Source organism: Nyctibius grandis, chromosome 1 (assembly GCF_013368605.1).
Source record: "Nyctibius grandis isolate bNycGra1 chromosome 1, bNycGra1.pri, whole genome shotgun sequence".
Taxonomy (NCBI): domain Eukaryota; kingdom Metazoa; phylum Chordata; class Aves; order Nyctibiiformes; family Nyctibiidae; genus Nyctibius; species Nyctibius grandis.
The window spans coordinates 20,833,694-20,855,177 of NC_090658.1; the positions used below are offsets into that span (position 1 = coordinate 20,833,694).

General features: G+C 43.4%; 1 protein-coding gene across 1 annotated transcript; it reads left to right on the forward strand.

Moving 5' to 3' along the window:
* Positions 1–1,880: 1,880 nt before the first annotated feature.
* Positions 1,881–16,420, forward strand: TAF1A (TATA-box binding protein associated factor, RNA polymerase I subunit A). Its single transcript, XM_068409017.1, has 10 exons — positions 1,881–2,224; positions 3,479–3,648; positions 4,978–5,091; positions 6,346–6,544; positions 7,118–7,248; positions 7,770–7,928; positions 9,071–9,137; positions 10,406–10,526; positions 14,817–14,977; positions 16,157–16,420. Exons 1-10 carry the CDS (start codon positions 2,104–2,106, stop codon positions 16,297–16,299), a joined length of 1,386 nt encoding a protein of 461 aa, XP_068265118.1. The 5' UTR covers positions 1,881–2,103; the 3' UTR covers positions 16,300–16,420.
* Positions 16,421–21,484: the final 5,064 nt, after the last annotated feature.

Below are 21,484 nucleotides of genomic sequence, written 5' to 3' on the forward strand. Positions count from 1 at the left end.
ACATGAGAATCAGCAAAGACTCTCACTCACATATGACACAGGAAGAGAAAAATAACAAGCCAAACGTAAGCGTGCTTCTAAGCAAACGTGCAAACTTTATTTCTTAAAGCGGGGTAAGCTGGAGAGTGAAATTAGGGTACTGATGTAACAAAACATCAGAAATGCTGTAGGAAGTGACACCATGCTTGGGGAACACCAACGATCAATGAGACACTCATACGAGGTACAAATTACAAAGGACAAAGAAGATGACACCGTTAAAGAAGTGGTGCTCTATAAACAGGTTATTGTCAAGCAAGGTATCTATCAATAATATAGAATACTTATGAACTGAACTGCTGGTCATATATTGGAAGAACACAGTATTAAAAAAAAAAAAAGTCAAGGGAGACTTCTGTTATCCCCAGGTAGATTTATTAAATGTCATATTAAGGTATGATACTGAGGTTAAATGCTTAGACACAACAAACAACTGTTCTGCCTTGTACTATTCCTTCCCATCAGTTGTTATTGATCAAAGCTGAACCAGGACACAGGACTACATGAACCTTTAATCTGAGCCAGTTCATTATTTACTCACCCTCACGTAGCAGAGCTGTTCTGAAAAAACCCTGTAAATTCTTACTCTGAAAACTGGACTTTAGACATACCAAAACACTCCTAGCAAAGTCTGTTGCCAAAAGTGATTTAAAGAAACAAGTTCCAGCACAAATTTGTACAAACCGGATTCTGTTTGAGGCAGACAGGTTTCCAGAATCCACGTACTCTGCAGGAGCGGAGGCAATATTATTGCGCTACAATGCCCAAGATTTTGATTCGTAATCCTTTTCTTCTGTAGAACATGATGTTCTAAATTACAAACTAATAGAAAAGTACCAATACAGCTAATGGCAAAAGTGACAACAGGATCTAGCTAGCCATCACTTTTAGAGTAACCATTGCATTAGTCATGGTTCTAGTAATGCTCTGACTGTGCTATGTGTAGAGTTAATCAGCTCTCTGCCATGCTACTGAACACAGCCAGCCAATCTCCCATGCGCCTCCTGATCCCTCCTCCTTCACCCTTTGCTAGCATTTCTCATTTCCCCACTTCCACAAGCAGAGAAAAGCCAGCACGCCTCGCCTGCAACAGCTGCACAAGCTTAGGGGCTGGCTCCCAGGCGGCCTGCTGCACCTCCTCGGCAGGGCCTCAGAAGGCTCCCGGCCCCTCTGCTCCTGGCTGCACCGGCAGTGCTGTAACAGCGGTACCTCCCGAGCTCACATCATCCTTACATCCTGCTGCCCTCAGCCCTGCTCCAGCCCATAGCTGCACATAAATCCTTGTTCTCCATTAATTTCGGATTTACTTCGGATGGAAGCGAGCCCAGCTTTGCCAGCCGGTCGGTCGGTTCACCGCCTGGCCTAGCCCGGTGGCACTCGACCGACCAGCCAGCCCGGACACACGCCTACTAACGCCAGGGGCTCCTCCGAAGCCTGTGCCGCTTTCTGCCCAGCCCAGTCACGGAGCCCGCAGCCGAAGGGTGCTGAGCACTGAGGCCGAACGACGCCTTTTTAGGGCCGAAGCCGAGTGCGAAGAGACCACCGGGAGCCTAAGGCACCGGCCTCGCCGTTCGCGGCCTCGCCGTTCGCGGTCTCTCCTGCTCACGTGACCCCACTCCTTCACTGCGCAGGCGCACGGAGGAAAGTGCCTCTTCTATCATGGCGGCGGCGTTGCCCGCCTCCCTCACTGCGCATGCACAAGGGCGATTTCGCCCCCCCTTCCATCATGGCGGCAGGGTGGCGCCATGTTCCTCCGCACGCATGCGCCTGTCGGGAGCGCCGCGCCGGTGGCGCATGCGCGCTGTGAGCCTGGCCGTTCGCCAGCGCGGGGGTGCGGTCTCTGTTAAAGCGAGCTGCGGCGCAGTCTCCCCGGCCGCCTTTTCCGTGGAACAGGCGGAGGCCGGGGTTCGGCTTGGCTGGGTTAGCCTAGAGCGGCCGGAGGGTAGCGAGGTCTGCCCGCAGCGAGGTCGCCCCTAAGGTCAAAGGTGGCTGCTGCCCGCTGCAGCCGGGTGGGGAGGCGGTGAGGGGCCCTCAGCGCGGACGTGACGGCCTGCCCGCGCCGCCATGGACAGCTTCCTGGAGGAGCGGGGGGCAGCGACGGCGAAGAGCCCAGCCGCGCAGGCGGGGAGCGCCCTGCTGCCGGCCCTGCACCTGCCCTTCCTGCCCCCGCACCTCTTCCAACCGGGTAAGGGCGGAGCTGGCCGGCGGCGGGCGCGGCCCCGACGGCTCCCGCTCGTCCCCGCCGTCCCGCCGCGGCGCCCTGTGTTCCGCCGTCCCCCTTCCCCGCGCCGGTCCTGCGGGAGGGACGCGGCGCTGTGCCCGGCGCTGGTGAGGCTGGCCTGCCCCGTCTCGTCGCGGTTCGCCGCCTCTCTCCCGCTGAGGGGGCGGTTGGGGTTCCCGGTGCCCTGAGTGCTGCTCCCGGTGCCCCTTCCCTGCGGCGTGTGGGCGCCTGCCTGCCTGCCTGCCCGGCAGCTTGCGAGGCGCTCGAAGGCGGCGTGTACGCTACTCGTAAAGTAAGGGCCGATGGGGTGACCGGTAACAAAAGCGTTGTGGGTGCAGGTGACCGCAAAACCTCTGGAGAAGTTTTTGTTTCAAAGTAACTTTGTAGTGAAACACTTTACATCAGCTCTGTCCGTATCAGGTGACTTCTCAGCAACTTGCATGGTAGGGCTGACCTACAGTAGCAGTGGTCCTTCCTGTATTTAATCTTGTGGTGTTCACTGTGGGTCTTACTTTCTTAGGACTTGGAACTAAGTTTGAGGTTAGAAATAGATGTGAAGACTGGACCTATAGGTAGGTTGGTTAGAGTTAATTTTGTAGAATGTACTGTAATAAAAACTGCTTCAAGCCAGTGTTTGAGTTACTCCTTTGCCTACAGCGTCCAGGTAGGAGATGGTTTGGTGAGGTCTGCATGTCCTTCGCAGAAGGCTCTTATGGCTTGACTGTTGTTGTAGGGGCACATTAGGCCATGGCATACAGCCATGAGCTTTAAACAGATGTGGAAATGAGGTTTCAGTTTTACGCTATAACAGGAGTTGAACCAGTATCCATGTAAAAACGGTAAGTGGCCTCTTTCCAGTCTTGTACTTAGAAGAGAATAATTCTCTACATTTATCTTTGTTTTTAGTGAGAATTACTTAGCCTTTGGTACTGGAATGGCCTGTTTGTATGTGTGACTCTTCACTGTTTCAAGTGCCAGCAGCTATGTGCTGCTTGTGGAAAATGCTGTTTCATATTATATTTCCAGCTTTTGCAATAGTCTTGCTTCCCTGCAGAATAGTAGGTGCATTTAACTTCAAAACCATGTAGCTTAAGATCCCTTTCTGTAGTGTCTGTGAGAGATCATATAAGAGAGATACTGAAATGGTAGATACATTGTTACCTGAGTATGGGCTGTGACGGTTGTGGGCTTGGTTAATTTTTTTGTTTGTTTGTTTAGCATCTTCCCATGAACATAAGTTAAACTTCAAGAAGAGCAAGGAAGTGTGTTTAAGTTACATTCAGGATTCCATGCTACAAAAACAGTGGAAAAGGGCTGCAGAGTTTCTGACCTTCTATATTGAGTCACTAGAAAAAGATTTTTCTACAGAATACATGGGTCCGTCAGAGGTAAGCCAGTGTCCCTTATCAGAGTTCTTTTGTAGTTGAAAAAATACTTGCAAGAAGCATCTATAATACTTCAGGACCAGCATTTGTCTTAATTAACAAATCATAGGCTCAATTTTTTAATTAAAAAAATGTATCAGAGGTAAGACCTGAAAAGTTAGGCAACTTTCATAAACTAAACTAGTCTATAAAAAAAAAAAGATATTACAGCTTCCAAAAACAAATAAGCAACTATTCAGGTGCTGATGCAGAAACTCTTGGATGGCAGGCTGCAGAAAGTACACCAGACCTCATCACTGGTAATGCTCAAGGCAGCATGCTGTCCAATTACTCACCAAGAGTCAGTGCTGCACAGGCATGCCTCTGCTGTGGGTTTACCCAGTCTTGCTGGAGCTTGAATTCTGCTGAGATCTCACTTTCAGGGGTGCTGAGAATCTGCAGTGCTGTCTGATGTTTTTCCTGACGGAGTGCTCAGCGCTCCTGAAAAGTTCTCTGGGCTTGCAGGCTGGTTTTGTGGGGTTTTGTTGGGGCGTTTTGTTTTGTTTTGTTTTGTTTTTTTTTTTTACATAGGCCGTTGACACAAAAGATGAAAACTTGGCTTGGTGTAAGTTAATTCCATCAGAAGCACCTCTATGAGAAGTTGTCTTAATGTAGTCTTCTAAAATGGAAAAGCAGTACATCTGTTTGCCACTGGCATGCCAACAGTCAGAATCTGTTTGGAAGTTAGTGGCTTATTTGGGTCTTTACCAGCTCCTCCAGTACTTAAAAAAACTCCTAGCAGGTACTGAGATAGAAGCAGGAGGAAAGCGATTGGAGTTTTTAAATAAATGGAGTACTTGAATATGGCTAGCTGGATAGAATATTTAGTTACATTCTGTAGGCAGACCTTGAAAACAAGTGGGGGAACAAGATGGGAAGCTACATCTAACTGGAAATAATCTTTACTGCCTAGTTCAAAGAATTATATATACATTGCATCTCAGTGGAAACATATCAAAGGAAAACAGAAGTTTTCAGTAACTTTGAAATATCCTGTTTTCAGTGACAGGAGGGGGAACCTTCTGACAAATGCAGTTTTCATAAGCTTTGAAGTGCTGCATTTGTAATGAACAATTATGAAGTGCCCACTGAATGATTGTAAAAATACTACTAGATGAGCATGTAGGTAACTATATTAGTAGACAACACTTAGTATTAATTTTTATTTACAATTCAAATGTATGTTTTATTTATATGTTACAGTAACTACAAGTTTGATAACATTGTATATGTGGTGACTGTTGCCATTTTTGTACTAAGGTTATTTTTTAATCTCTTTCTCCCCATTAATAGATGATTTGGAGAATAGGAACCGAAATTCTGTGCCGTCATTCCCATAGCAGCATGAAAGAGTTCAACTCTTTCATAGAACAAATGAAAACTTTAGGAGTAAAAAGGTATTTGAAGGTGAGTGTACTTAATGAAATCTTGATTTTCCACATGTTTACTTGAACACTTAAACTTGAGTATTCGTTTCTCAGTCTCTCTTGAAGTGTATTGCTGACAATAGTGTCAAAAAAGATAGTACATCTTGCATGATATTTTAAGGGTTATTCTATACCTAACTGTACCTCATTTGGTCTATATATTTTCACAGGTGCGTATTGTCAGTCCTTAGAAGTGCCTAGATCCTTTAATCTTTTAATTTGAAACAGTTAAATTTTTTTTATGCGTACTTCAGTAACATCTAATTACACTAACACCTGCTAAGTTTTATTTCCAGTCCTTAATTTGGCCACTGTGCTCCTGACTAAACAGTTGTACTTAAATTATGCCATCCTTATCTGATCACTTTTCAAGTAGCTAATCTGTATATAAAACAATGGGCCTTATCTGTGGACCCCCGTGTCACCCAGCTGTAGTTCTTTTTCTGTGGTGGCTTGTTCAAACCTGTATTGTTTTGGTTTCCTTGACTGTTTCTCACTTGTGGTGATGCTTCTGCCTTTCATTCTGTTGTATTTGTTCAAGGCCTTCAATGGAAGTTTTATATACAAGAGTTTACTAGAGCTAACTGAAGGTTTAGACTTATATCCAGTTCCTAATCAACATGACAGGGTGGTAGGACATCCCTCTTTCAGGTATTCTGCAGTTGGGTAGTCAAATGAAACATCAGCAAATGTAACCCAACTGTATTTCCTCGGGTCATTTCTGGATCTTCTTAAATAGGTACAGCACTTGTTCATGACAAGGAGATTTTTGAGACAACTGCTTTCTGCTGTCTTGATAAGTACCACTGAGTGTCTACCACCTGATGGGTGACTTTCTGCTCCACAGATTTCAAGAGCTTCAGCCCTTTCCCTTCCCAGGGATACATCTTTGTATATCAGATAGGCTTTTGATTACTAATGTTTCTCCAGCATCTTCAGACAGAAAAAAAGTACTTAGGTTCTTGGCTCGTCTCCTTGCCCCCGGTGTCACTTGTTTTCTCCCATTCCTGCATTTTTTCTCCAAAATTCCTTGTAAAGATACTGTTTGGATAAAAGAATGTGTAAAATGCTCTTCTAATTAAAATAGTTTACTAACTGTGTTTGCAGTATTTTATATGCATGTCAGTAATGAGTCTCTTCTCTCCCTGCACATCTGTGTAGAACTTTACTGTATTGCTGATATTCTCTCCATTTATGATGTGAAACACTGTGGTATGGACTCTTTGAATTTCAGGTTTGTTTAGAGCATGCCTTTCACCTCCTTTGTAATGGATTGATAGATGAAGCTTACCAAAACCTGTCCCTGGCAGAAAGCTGGAGGTTTGGAGAACAAACAGCCGTTCAGGATAAAGAAATGAAACTGATTCAGGCTTACAGGGGACTGTTGGACTACTATAGATGGTCTAAGCAGAAGAACATCCTGTTAGAGCATGGTAGGTCCTAGAGGTGATGTTGTATTGAGCTGTGAACTTCAACTTGTGTGCTTGGGCAGACACCATGGTTTGCAATGACACCTTTTCCCTGTGGGCTGCTCTTCTGCCTTTATCTGCATATGAAGGCACCGGAGGGAAGTAGTAGACTTCAATGTGATGTTATGAATGGTACATAATTCCATATCAGCAGTGATTGTGGGACCAAAATGGCACACTGACCTGCACTTTACTGTCCTGAAATGCCATTCTGAAACTCGCCTCCCCCCCCCATTTTTTGTATATCCAGGTAGCATCACCTAAAACAATGATCAAAGGGGAAGATATTCACCTAGAGCAGTGGCTTCTTTATAGGTGCATAAGTGCTTGACTGCTGCTGGAATTTTGAGTGCTAGGAAAAGCCTCCAAAACTTTTGTTTGAATTTCAGTTTCTTTAATTTCTTGCTCTAATACTGAGGAAACTGAGGCCTCTTTTCTAAAAGCTTAGCAAAATGTGATCATCTCTTAGGTGTACCACTTCAAGATCTCTTTTAATTAGCAAAGTTAACTTTGTGGCATTCTTTCATGTTTTCCCAGGGCAGGATGGATTTGAAGACTTGTCTGTTGAACAGGAAATGCACAATTGCTTTCGGAAGGCAGCAGTGAACTTAAAGGAGATAATTAAAATACCTGGAGTCTGGGATCTCTTTGTGAAATGCTATGTGGATGTAAGGGCATATTTTACAAGATATCTCCCTTTTGTGTTCACCTGTCTAATTTTCATTAAGATGTGTGTCTGCAGGTTTTATATGTGTGGGGGTGACAAGAAAGCATTTTAAACAACACATCTATACGTGTATTTCATAGGCTTTGATTTAGAGCACTGTTTGCTCCTGGTAGAACTGCAGAGCTTGCACCGAGTACAAAAAGGATTTTATCTGTGTTGCCAAGAAAAAGAAATAGACAAACAGCTTGCATATTTTGTTTTCATGGTGCTAGTACAGAAATTGGAGCACAGCTGCTTTGGTTAAATTCCTGAAAGAAGTTCTCTCTTTTTGGCAGGGCAATGTATTTCTGTATACACTACATGTTAAAGACACCAAACATGCAGTTCATGTATTTTGGGTTTTTTAAAATATCTGCTTAGAACTTGTAATTAAGGAATAAAGTTCTCTGGCAGCCCAAAATTAGTTGTAAGGGTATGATTGCTAATATGTGGCAAACTAATGACAGACTTAACTTCTCTTAGCTGTTGGAGTTCTATGGAGACCATAACGAAGCCCGCCAAGTATTAAATGAATATGCCTACAATTCAAAGTTTCCTGCTAATCCCAATGCTCATGTTTACCTCTATCAGTTCATGAAGAGACATGGTGAATCAAAGAAATCACTCATCTCTGCACTCAAGGTATATATTATATAGTAGGTACAGTCTGTGGTCATTCATGTTGCACGGTGGTCTGACAATTTGGTTCAATTGAACTCCTGTTACATTATTTACCCTATTCTTTGTGGGAAGTGAGAGGGTTAGAAGAAAGTGAGTGGGAGGGATGCTCACGGGTGGAGCAAACGGGATCCTTTGCTGTATTTGAGTTCAAGTCTTTGCCTTTAACTGATCCATGGTATAACTCCTTTAAGTCAGTAAACAATTCAGAGAATGTGTTTGCATGGTTCCAGAAGTCTGTATTAGCAGTCTTGTACATAACATGCATTGATTCCTGTTACAGTTTGATATTTACAATATTGAAGAAATGATTAGATGCTTGCTCTTTCACATGTTGATCGTGTCTAGCAATTAGTTTCTCTACTTGTTTTTGATGAGCCATGCATTTAAGCTAAAATAGAAGTTAATTTCTGCTGCCTGTTGGCAGACAAGGCCTTGCTGTATTAAGCTTTTGTATAGTTGCTTTTAAATTCCTGCTTTCCTTGCCCCTGCTCATTGGTCTTGGTAGCTTCTTGCAAACAATGTTTTGCAATCTGTTGTGCCACTTGATGGCACTAACATGCTTTTGTTAGGGCAGATGTTTTAGAATAGCTTCATAAAGTTTAGACTTTTACTGTAGCATATATGTATAAAATTCCATCTTGTCAGTGCTTTTTAGCAGTGGTTTTATACACTAGTCTCTTACAAGATACTGACAAATCAAAGAACTGGTCTGATCAGTCATGAAACCATGATCCAATGCACAGAGCAGTAAACAGGGGAACTAGAACTGACCTAGGAAGGAAAGGATGCTCCCTTCTAAAAAGGGGACACTGGACATGGATTTGGGCTGTTCCTTGAGAAAGTTATATTTGTCACATGCAGTGTTTTTCAGCAGCCATCAAGGTATTTCATCCATTGTGTCAGAGTAGTGTCACAGATGTGCAAAGTGGACCTAGATACTCATTCTTTATATCAAGGCACTAAGGTACCAGATTGCTTAATTTTCTTAACTAAACCAGCCAAAACTCTGCAGCCTGTGCTTCTTTTGATCAGGTAGAAGTCTTCAAAAGTTTTCATATTAAAATGATGTATCTGGGTTTTGTGGTTTCATTTATATTTTTCAGATCTTGCATGATATTGTTCCTTCTCATGAACTAATGATAGATTTTAACACCATGCTTCAAAAATCAAGTAAGTCTTTAAATATCTTTGCTCTTTTCCTTTGTGTTAATCTAGAATAATATTCTGAAATTATTCTGCAGCTGCCTTTCTGCTTTTTGAAGTAGTTTTGTTTGCTAAGAAAACAAAAACAAACCCAAAACTCAACTTGCAGTCACAGGAACCTTTAGGTTGGATGTGTGAGCAAGCATTTACAAACTTCTATAAACAAATGCCTTTCTCATTTTAAAGGCTGACCAAAGCAAACTGTTGTAAGGCACAGTCAGGATCTCAAAAATAACTACTTTTTTTTTTTTTTGAAGTACTCTACTCTGAATGCTAGGGTTTCCATTCCCTTTTTGGGGTCTCTGATTCATTTATTTATTCTCTCTCCTGGAGGAATTGAGATGGAACTATGCTTTAGTTTGTTGTTATTGATCAAAGAACAAAATCTTCCTCATCTTCAAGGAAGTTTTATCTTCAAGCTGGTAGAAAAGTCTTCCAATTTGGAGACTGTTTTTCAATGCTGATCAATTGCATTCCAAGCTGTCTGTCTTCTTGTGACCTGGTATGTTCCAGCAAGTCAGCAGATTGGTGCAATGTCCTTGACCCAAGATTCTCTCTTCTGCCTTTCCTCTTTGGGAGGGGGGAAAAAAACCTCCTGTCTGAAACCTCCCTGTTTCTGTTCATGCATGACACATTTGCTATTTTTTTGTAGCTAATGAGGACAATCTGATTTTCGAAAAAATTTGTACTGACAAACATAACCTTTCCCACATTTACCTGCTGTGATAGGTCAAGTGTTGTTTTAAGAACTCTGCTGATATGTAACTACTGATGTGAAATGTCTGTTTTATTCATATCAGTCCTAGATTTGATTTTTTTGGTGGTATCTCTGGATTTGAAGTGTTCCAGAGGCACTGTGTTCCCTTTTCATGGGAAGAACATGTCGAACAGCAGTGCCCATTGGAAGCACTGATCAGTGAGCTTTGGAAACAGCAACTACTGTAAGCAAGGCAGTGTGGGATAAGTGAGCAGTCCTATGTGTGCCTCTTCAGTCAGCAGTTTTTGAGCAGGATGGGAGTAGGGACAGACTCTCTGGTATGAGCTGTGCTCTAGAGCTGGGAAGTATTCCTTAACTTTATCTCTTGGAAAAGGCAGAAGGCAATGGGGGGAACACTCAGTAATAGGGAAAGTAACAGCATTTGGGGAGGCAGGGTGGAGAACTGTATTTCACTTGTTGCTTACTCATGAGTTCAGCTTGATTTAAGTAATTCATTAATCAGCCTAATTTTTTCCAGAGAAAAGAAAAAAACGTCGACTGGGGCTAGAAGTTATTTTTGCAGCCTTGGATTATGCTGGCTGGAAGGAAAATGTAAAAGCATGGAGCTGTTTGGCAAGACAGGTGAAACAAATTGTAAAGTAAGTATCTCTGATACAATGTGCTAAAAACAAATGTATCAAGTCTCCACCTTTGGGCAATTGACAAAGTGACCCTTTGTAGCCTTTGTCTTCCCTGCTGGTGAACGGAAGAGTCGTCTGGCCTACCCTGTGTGCTTTCATTGGGAGGGAAGAAGGAATTGTTATTGAGGGGAATTCCAAATTTCCAGTATTGTCATCACCTGAAAGAAGTTGTTGGATTTTTTTTTTAACCAGGTTATGTGTTTATGCAGGTAGTTATTCAGATGTTTGGGTAGCATTTGCTGCCCATCACTTATCTCCCTGTTTTGAGGGGGCAGGGGGAAACAAGAGTTGTTGGGTCTTCTACTCTGTTACTACATGTTCATTATTTGAAGCTGGTTTGAGAACTGCTGGGCTGCAATAGGGACATGACTGGTACTGTACAGACTGGTGTGTTGTGTGATGGTGGTAACTGTTACAGAATGCAGCCAGTGTATTCTTAAAAGCAGAGCCCAAATGCCTGGGGACTGACGTGTCCTCGCCAACAGTGACAGACATGGCCTCTGATTTCAGAAGGAGCTGTCTTGGGTGATCCGTGCCCAGAAGACCTCTAATGTCTAGACTTAGACATTAAGTCTAAGGCTAGGGGCAAGGCCGCTAGCCCAGCTGAAGTGCATTTACACCAATGCGCGCAGTATGGGCAACAAACAGGAAGAGCTAGAAGCCAGTGGTACAGTGGTACAGCAGGAAGGTTATGATGTGGTTGCCATCACAGAAACGTGGTGGGATGACTCTCATGACTGGAGTGCTGCTATGGATGGCTATAAGCTCTTTAAGAGGGACAGGCGAAGCAGGAGAGGCGGTGGGGTAGCACTGTATGTTAGGGAGTGCTTAGACTGTGTCAAAATTGAGGAAGATGGTGAGGATGACAAGGCTGAATGTTTATGGGTGAAGATCACGGGGAAGGTCGGCAGGGCGGACATTACGGTGGGAGTCTGTTATATACCACCCAACCAGGATGAGCAGGCGGATGAGGCGTTTTACAAGCGGCTGTCAGAAGCCGCCCGGTCGCCGGCCCTTGTACTCGTGGGCGACTTCAACTTGCCGGATGTCTGCTGGAAATACAGCATGGCAGAGAGGAAGCAATCTAGGAGGTTCCTAGAACGTGTGGAGGACAACTTCCTCATGCAAGTGGTGAATGAGCCCACTAGAGGAGGGGCCCTGCTTGACCTGTTGTGTGTGAACAGAGAAGGACTAATGGGAGATGTGAGGGTCAGTGGCCGTCTTGGGAGTAGTGACCATGAAATGTTAGAGTTTTCAACGGTGGGGGAAGTAAGGAAGGGCAAGGGCAGAACTTCTGCCTTAGATTTCCGGCGGGCAGACTTTAGCCTGTTTAAGAGGCTGGTGGACCAAGTCCCTTGGGAGTCAGTCCTGAAGGGCAAAGGAGTCCAGGAAGGCTGGACATGCTTCAAAAGGGAATTGCTAAATATTCAGGAGCAGGCTGTCCCAGTCTGTAGGAAGGCAAGCTGTTGGGGAAAAAGACCGGCCTGGTTAAACAGAGAACTTAGGCTAGAACTTAAGGAAAAAAAGAGAACCTATTTGCTCTGGAAGAAGGGTCAGGTAACTTGGGAGGTCTACAGGGACGTGGCCAGGTCGTGTAGGGAGAAGATTAGAAGGGCCAAAGCTCAATTAGAGCTTGATTTGGCTGCTACAGTCAAAGATAACAAAAAAAAGCTTTTACAAATACATCAACAGCAAAAGGAGGGTCAAGGAGAGCCTCCACCACTTGCTGAACGAGGAGGGTAGTGTAGTGTCAGGGGATGAGGAAAAGGCAGAGGTGCTCAATGCCTTCTTTGCCTCGGTCTTTAATGTCAAGACCGGTTGTCCTCAGGAGACTCGGCCCCCAGAGCCTGAAGTTAGGGACGGGGGGCTGTGTGAACCGCTCCCGTAATCCAGGAGGAGACGGTTAGTGACCTGCTGTGCCAGTTGGACACCCACAAGGCTATGGGCCCGGATGGGATTCACCCCAGAGTAATGAAGGAACTGGCAAATGAACTTGCCAAACCACTCTCTATTATCTACCGGCAGTCCTGGTTAACTGGAGAAGTTCCAGCTGACTGGAAATTAGCAAATGTCACGCCCATCTACAAGAAGGGTCAGAAGGACGATCCAGGGAACTATAGGCCTGTCAGCCTGACCTCGGTGCCAGGCAAGGTGATGGAACAGATCATCCTGAGTGCCATTACACAGCACATGCAGGACAATCGGGGCATCGGGGCCACCCAACATGGATTCATGAAAGGCAGGTCCTGCTTGACCAACCTGATCTCCTTCTATGACCAAGTGACCTGCTTAGGAGATGAGGGCAGGGCTGTGGATGTAGTCTATCTAGACTTCAGTAAGGCATTTGACACTGTCTCCCACAGCATCCTCCTAGACAAACTTGCTGCCCGGGGCTTGGATGGGTGGACTCTTAAATGGGTTAAAAACTGGCTGGATGGCCGAGCCTAGAGAGTGGTGGTGAATGGGGCAAAGTCCAACTGGTGGCCGGTCACTAGCGGTGTTCCCCAGGGCTCAGTTCTGGGGCCGGTGCTGTTCAATATCTTTATAGATGATCTAGATGTAGGGATTGAGTGCACCCTCAGCAAATTTGCAGATGACACCAAGCTGGGTGGGAGTGTCGATCTGCTGGAGGGTAGGAAGGCCCTACAGAGGGATCTGGACAGGTTAGATAGATGGGCCGAGACCAACAGCATGAGGTTCAACAAGAACACGTGCCGGGTCTTACACTTCGGCCACAACAACCCCATGCAGCGCTACAGGCTGGGGGAAGAGTGGTTAGAAAGCGGCCCGGTGGAAAGAGACCTGATGGACAGCCGGCTAAACATGAGCCAGCAGTGTGCCCAGGTGGCCAAGAAGGCCAATGGCATCCTTGCCTCTATTAGGAATAGTGTAGCCAGCCGGTCTAGGGAAGTGATTGTCCCTCTGTACTCGGCACTGGTGAGGCTGCACCTTGAATACTGTGTCCAGTTCTGGGCCCCGCACTTCAAGAAAGATGTTGAGGTGTTGGAGCGAGTCCAGAGGAGGGCGACCAAGCTGGTGAAGGGTCTGGAGGGTCTGACCTACGAGGAACGGCTGAGGGAGCTGGGGTTGTTTAGCCTGGAGAAGAGGAGGCTCCGAGGTGACCTTATTGCAGTCTACAACTACCTGAAGGGAGGTTGTAGTGAAGTGGGAGTTGGCCTCTTCTCCCAGGCAACTAGCGATAGGACGAGAAGACACAGCCTCAAGCTTCGCCAGGGGAGGTTCAGGTTGGACGTTAGGAAGAATTTCTTTTCAGAAAGGGTCATTAGACATTGGAATGGGCTGCCCAGGGAGGTGGTGGAGTGACCATCTCTGGATGTGTTTAAGAAAAGACTGGACATGGCACTTAGTGCCATGGTCTAGTTGACATGGTGGTGTTAGGGCAACAGCTGGACTCAATGATCCCTGAAGTCTCTTCCAACATGGTTGATTCTGTGATTCTGTGTGACTTTATTTTGCCCAACAAACAGGGTCTTGTGTTTTTTAAGCCCTATATATTTACAGTAAATAAATTCTGTACTTAATTTGACCCAGTTTGCTGTTTTATTGCCACTTCTACCTACGCAGTGTCTGCTGTTAAGGTCCAGAAGCTAGTGGATAAAAACCTAGGAGCGTTGTTACATCGAGTTAGTAAAAATGGTATGATACTCTAACTTTGCTTGCATCTTTGTATTTGAAGACACAGATTCAGAGTATCTTGAAATATACTGAGCATCTTGGTTGTTTTATGGGAATATCGCTTCCCTGTTGTAGGTAGTTTCTATTTCTGAATTGCTTGGTTTAAGGTCTTTATTGCATAACAGTTATTGGGATAAGTATTTGGAAGAAGTTAGTCTTTGAGTACACACAGAGTAAGACAAACCTTTTCTAGAAACAAACCAACCCTTTCATACTACTAATTTGTTGACAAACTTGAAGAAACTTTCTTATTACTATTGACACTCTGGCATGCAAGTCAAAGGCTTGCTTCATTTCACACTGTAATCTGTTATTGCCAAGTCTAAATAAGACTGCAAAAGTTCACCTCCTGCCTAGCTCATGTTGCCAGGGATTAAAAAAAAAAAAGGTTATTTCTGTTTAGATTCATGTTTTAGTTTGCAGTGTAAGGTCAGTGTGTCTATGCTAGCAACTATGAAACTTGTAGCGAGTTGCTTATAAAATTCAGTGCCTCCTAATCATCTTTTCACCCCAATTTAAGCTTTTTTGGTAACTTGTTTTACCTTTTTCCAGCTCTGAGAAGCATCTTGACTGGATCAAGCAAGAGTGGAACTCCAGAAAGGACTGGTGGCCAGCCTTCCATTTTAGCCGTTACTTGGCAAAAAGGAACTGGCAGGAAAATGAAAGCCTTTCATATGAAAAAGCTCTGGTGGCTGGAATCTTACTGGGAAAGGGTAATACTAAATGTTCTTTCCTTTTCACTCCCTAGAACAGAAGTAATGTTTAGTTCTAGCCCTAAATAAGATGGGATGCAGCTGATCTGCTCCCTGGAAGAAATGCAGTTTGTTTCTTCTAGGAAAGCATGTTGTCTTTGAACAGGAGAAAAATGTTTAAATTGGTTTGATATTTGATAGTGGTGCATATTTTGCATAACTTGTCTTATCCTGGTTTAGAGTTCTGTTTTATCTGGCCTTGTTGAGCAGTCACAATACTATTTATCTTGTTTAACCTTCAAACCACAATTTCAAAAATGCACAACACACTCCTGAGTGAATCTTGAGAACTGCGGAGTTTGCCTGCTGGATGCCCGTCTAGGCAGTGTCTCAGCAAATACTGGATATCAGCTGGTCCTTAAGGACCATGGGGGTGTTGTAATGCAGGAAAGAGGAGGGGGCGGGGGTCTTCAGTGAAAACCATCAGCAGTTTGGTAAGAAGGTGAAGATCATGACCTCTTTAGTAGTGTTCTTTGAAATGCTGCCAAAACCAAGTGGAGTATCAGGCCAAGAAGCAGCTGCTAAATTGAGAAAGAGAATATGGCGTGGAGACTATGGCTCGCACACCAGTTTGGACTTTTGGTTGCTAGGCAATTGTTCGTTGTCAGCTTTTCTGTAACTTCATCTTCTGGGCTTCGTAAAACAATTTCTCATATTGAAAGTCTTTATTTGCTTTCAGTAATATGTTATCAAATGTCTCCCAGCTTTTATTTCCAGATGGCTAATAAAATCGTTCCAGCTCTAATTTTCTTTAATGACGTTTCTGTGCTTATTGGTATCAGTATGAGCCTCTATTTTCCTTATCCAACACAAAAGTTAACATATGAAATCAATGCTGCTTTACACTCTTGAAATTTTACTTTCTAATCTATTTGAAAAGTAAAAACAAAAAAGAAAAAATATTTTGCAAGACACAGCATATAGTTATATACATGTAGGATGCTTCCTGGGTCAAATGAGGATAGATTATTTAATGCTCCAGTTATGTCTCTAATGTGCATGTCTTGGATTATTTTTATTAACTTTTATTAGTGAAAACTTTTAGATGTTTTCATGTTATTTAAACAGTGAAAGCATTTTGCATTTGCTTGTATCATGGTATAACTTACAATGCTTTTTCTTTTTTCTTTTTTTGCTTAGATTGCAAGTACTTTAAGTACGTATCACACCAAGGCTGCAAAGCTCAGGTGAAAAGGTTTCGGATACTGAAGAAATTCGTGAATAAGCACAATCCTGTCTACCTGAGAATATCTGGTCTTTCAGATTCCTCTGTACAGCCTTGATTAGAAGGCGTCCTTAAGGTTCTCGCTGTATTTTTTCCTCTCAGTGAAACTAACTTCTGTATTGGTGCTATTCTAAAACTTCTAGGCAGACCCTATTGACTCAGTACTAGACTTTTTTTATATATTTCTGTAAAAATGCTTTGGTTTTTATTTATTTTATAATAAAATTAATATAAATCAACTGGTAAGGTTGAGGAATTTCTTTAATATTAGTTCTGTATTTCTGTGTGAAATGCAAACAGCATTGATTACAAATACATCTTGAAAAATATTTACTATTATGGTGTGGAATTTCTTTATCAATAGATTGTAGGGTCGATCCTGCTTATGTTTAGATGCATAGATGGTGTGATTTAAGTGACTGCTGGAATGTAGTTCAAAATCCATTCAGGACTAGCAGTAGCATTCATAGCAGGTGTAGTGTCTTAACTTAGGAGCAGTACGTAATGATGTGCAAAAATGCATTCTCAACCTGTCAAGGTTGCATAGCTTGCTGCTTGCAACTGATCACTTCCTGAAATACATGGAAAATGAAGAGGCACGTGTCATGTTTTTTTGCATCATATATTGAGAAGAATTATAGGTTGTGAAGATCTTCTGCAGCTTGTTCAAGTAGAAGATGCACTTCAACATACCTGAAAGCAGTTTTCCCACATGTCATACTGACACACTTGTCGTGTGTCCAGTTCAGGGATTGTTTTCACGTCATTGGTAGGAGAGAGTGAAAGGTTGCTGTAGCTGCATGGCTACAGAGGGAAGCTAGTGTTGCAGTGCTTTGGAAGAGCGAAGGCACAGAACTACTGAAAACTTGTCTGCCTGGTGGAAGAGACTTTGTGGAATCTTTTTGCAGTCTTGCCTATGAGTTGAAATGTGCACTGTTGCTGTGTTTGGAAAGCAAATGTTAATGTGTTTTCACAAACTAGCATTCCAGTTTGTTTGAAAACAACAACAAAATGGTTTCCAAATACTACTTCTGTTTTAATGACAGATCTGTAGAACTCTGGTGGGTGAACTGCTTGAACCACCTCTGGGAATAAAATAAAGATGTCTTTAATAGCGTACTAGTATTTGGATAAGTACAGCTGTGCTTTTAAAAGCTGAGTGTTTATCTGGGAGTTTGGTTTGGATTAATATGGTCTTGTGATACATGCCTTAAGACAATGTGTCTTAAACATTAAGTGAGCTACTTGCCAAAACTGTATGCTTTATAAAAAAAAAAAGGCAATTATTTGTCATTCCTGACCTGTGCACTCGTTTAGGTTTGACTCCCTAAGAATGCTGCTGCCTCATTCTGTAACAGTCAATTTTTTTTTTTTGGAGATCTTCAGCTGAGTTTTGACTATTTTAATTTAGATTGTGAAGTTTCAAAATACTCTTCTCCTGCATCCTGGAAGGTGTCCCACCCCCATTGGTCTGAAAGGTGATCCAGAGAGTTGCTTCCAATGACTCATCTTGATGGAGGTTTCATGCCTGGACAGTGGGGCTAAGACTGTCCTGGAACAGCCCTGGGAGGCAACTGGACAGGGTGTCCCTTCCCTGGGAGTCCTTCATTTGGCTTCCTGCCTGCTGTTGTGTCCCTCTGCTCCTCTGGACTTGCAAAAATGGGCCTTTGATGGGCTCGTGACTCTCCTGTGATGGGCCTGGGAGCATCCCAGCAGGGTATTATTTGGGCTTCCCCCTTCCATTGGCTCTCTGTGCTCCTTTGTGGGAGTGCAGAGGAGCTTTTATATAACCTAACACAGAATGGTATAAAAATTGAATGCTAGAGACCCTGTTGCTTGTTGAGAGCTCCCATATAATTTTCCTTCTGTCCCCTTAGCTGCCTGTGGGAGATGTGTATGCCTTGCAGCAGCTGAGAAACCATCTCTTTATTGAGGAAGAAATGTGAAACAAAGCAGCAGAGATTGAGGTAGAGGTAAGAAAAATGCAGTAAGGAGAATGAGGACTAAGAGGAGCTCGATGTCTTTGAAAAATCTGTTAATTCATTGTGCTCACAGCTTTCTCCTGTGACCTCTGGAAGCAGGGTTGCTGCCAGGGATCATGTTCTGCCCTGGTGCTAGAACTACTGTGCTGCAGGCAGCAAGTAGCAGAGCAGCACAGTCCCATCTTTCATGTAACTATCTCAAGCATTGCTCTTTCATGTCCTGCAAGAAACTTGCTATTTCCTGACACTGTAGTACTCACACCTGAGACAAACCTGTAGGTCACAAGTCCTGAGCAGTATTTCCTGTTTAAGTTACTCAGTGCATGCTGTGTTTTCAAGTTTGTGTGTTGTACTTTGAATGTGGTAACTTCCAGTGGATTGGAATATTCTGCTTTGGCTTTGAATTCTGTGGTCTAGATTTGGTTTTCTTATGACTTGACATCTTCATCCTGTGTGCAAAGCTTCTATGAGTGTGGGTTTTTTTTTTTCCTTCTGTGAAACAAATAGCACATCTCTTCTTTGCTGATCTCCTTTATGGAGAGGCAAGGAACTTGTTCAGGGAATCCACATCTTCTGTCCTCAGATTGTGTCTGTCCCCTGTTATTCCACCTCTTGTTCTGGTATTTTTAATATTAAAACCTAACATAATGATAACACAATATTACGAATCACTTCATCTCTACCCTCTTCCTTCCCTCTTGTTCCATTCATGTGTTTGATGCTCCTGTTTTGAGAATGTCTTTACTAAAAAGTTCAAGAAAATCAAGCTAATGAAATGTCAGCTGCTTTTTAAAGCGTGTCGACCCTGTGCATTCTTACCCGATTTCTTTTCCCCACCAGGTTCTCTGTATTCTGAGCAGCTCTCATTCTGGAAACCTTGGCAGGACTTCCCTTAGCTTTCAGAGCAGCGTAAGCACATTGTCAGCACTAAACAAGTGCTTACCTTACCCTTAGAGTAGTCCCTGCAGAATCAGAGGATTGATGTGTTGTGTACTGGTTTGAATTTACAGTTCTTCAAGGCTCTCTGTAATTGGTGTTCTTATCTGCAATGGTAAATGGAAAGTTCTGCTTAGTCTTGTTGCATTTAAAGAATGGCTGGAGGTGGTGTGTTGGCCAAAGAAAAAAAACTGCCCACTGCAAGGAGTCCTTGGGTAATGTGAGCAGTAGGCTCTGTGGGAGGTTATGCATTCTCTCCTTGCCCGAAGGTGAGTGAAGCTATTCTAGCTTTTCTGCCCTCATCAGAGAGCAGCAAGGAATGTTCTTGCCTCCTTGTCCAAAGTCTCCAGTAACTAGGAAGTGCAGTTCTGCACATGTGTAAATATTCTGAGTTTTTGTCTGTAAGTGGCAGGTGCCTAGGAAAGGGAGAGAGGAGCTTAAGTTCTCTTAATGGTGGATAATATTACCCCAAAGAGCTCAGTAATGCTGAAGGAATTAAAAGCATAGGGAACTTGTAGGCTGTAGTTACAAATGAAGAGTATGCAAATAGCCTCATTTATCCTTGCTGTTTGTTGTGGTTTCAAAATAAGACAATTGCCAGGGGACACCGAAGTAATGCCTTAATTTCAGTGATTGTCTGCAATGTATGAGAGCAATAAGTGAGAGAAACTGATACTGCAGCAGATTTAAATACTGGGATTTAAAATGCTTTATCTTGTGACAGGGCTGAATCTTGTGATTGACATGTTTCCAGTTCATTGAAGTCTAGGCAGAGACAGGATTATTGGCAGGCTGCTGGACAGTCAAGGTGCCACAAGGTAGAGCCACAGCAAAACAGATGAAAGTAAAAAACCCAGAGGTTTTTTAAAACAGCCCTTTCCCAATAAAGACCCCGAGGACATCTGTAATCACAGAGTATACTCAGCTGTCATGTTACACTGGTGGTGCTCTTGAGAAGCTAGGACTGAGAGCTTTGACTTCTCTGTGAGCTACGTACAGATAGATCCTGGGAGTAAATGGTGATGTGTGGGGAGAGGGGAAAGAGTTTTGGATGAGTGGAGGTGTCCCTATACATGAGATTCTCCCTGCAGCTTCCCTTTCCCCATTCTCTGCCTGTGTCCTGTAGAGGTAAAGCAGTAAGTAGGAAGCTACTAGAAATAGCACAGAAGATACCTGTGCGTTGGCCGTAATAGTTTCTCCTAGGATTTGTGGGGAGGAGAGATATCTAATGGCTCTGTTTTAATTGCTTTGTTCCTCAGTGATGTTTCAGAAACAACAGAACATATCACAAAGCCTTAATCTCTAATAAGCTCTGTTGTATGGAAATGTCAAGTGAGCAGGTGCATGCTAAAGCCTCTTCCTAACAGCATCAGACTGGCCGCAACACTCCTGCAGCTGCAAGGCAAAGCATGACTTACTCCTCTTTGTTGAATCCCTTAGGCTCTTGGTGTGCTGCTGATCTTGAACTTATGCCTTGTGACACATGCAGCACTGTGGTGATGAGCGCTCTGGGTACATGTGGGTTTGTTGTGTTGTTAAGAGTAGCAATGTGTATGTGAAAAGAAAATGTTTCTTTTGGTGAAGTGATAAAGGAGCTTGGTTGTGACCAAAGCACTCTGGGTCTGCTTACGGAAGAGCCGAGTTAGAGAAGTGTCATTCTCGGAAACACAGACTGAGTACAATGTGTAGAAACATAGTATACCTGCATACACAGCTGATGCTGTACTTCACTAACTGGAGGGCTTCCTCATGCATTCTTCACCAGAGGGGGAAGTGGGCAAAAATCTGCATCCTTAAATCAGTTAAACATCAGCTGGGATGAAACCCACTAAAATCAATTAGCTTAAATACAGGGTTACCACAGAATATCACAGTCAACTTCAGGTTGTGCTGGTGCCTTAAATGTGTGGTTTCTTCAGTCTTTCTGAATTTCTTCTCATTTTAACCCTGAATGTATACCTGGATTTGTAGGTAACAGCAATATCTCTGTAAATTTTTGTCTTGAAATTACTTGTACCTATGGTTAATTGATTGTATTTTATGACACCTGTTCAGTCTTAATGAAACCAGACCCAAGTCTGGTACATTTTAAAAGCTGAGTAAAATGGTAGTTAGCAACTGGAAATTATTCACTTGCGTTTTGTAAATGGGGAGAGATTATCAAGTTCTGTATATAGGTATCATATTTCATATTTTTATTATTCGTATTACTTGGTGAGGGATTTCTCAACCAGTTTAAACTAAGAGGTAGGGATTAGACTTGTGAGTGCTTCTAGGGGCATGAGAAATGTCCAGAGGGGAGGGTTCAGCTATGTGACGTGTGAA

Bases quoted from the DNA above. Each gene is read 5' to 3' on its own strand.
- TAF1A (XM_068409017.1), top strand. From the start codon at position 2,104: ATGGACAGCTTCCTGGAGGAGCGGGGGGCAGCGACGGCGAAGAGCCCA. The intron at 2,225-3,478 runs GTAAGGGCGGAG...TTGTTTGTTTAG, and splicing joins CCCGCACCTCTTCCAACCGG to CATCTTCCCATGAACATAAG. The intron at 14,978-16,156 runs GTAATACTAAAT...TTTTTTGCTTAG, and splicing joins TGGAATCTTACTGGGAAAGG to ATTGCAAGTACTTTAAGTAC.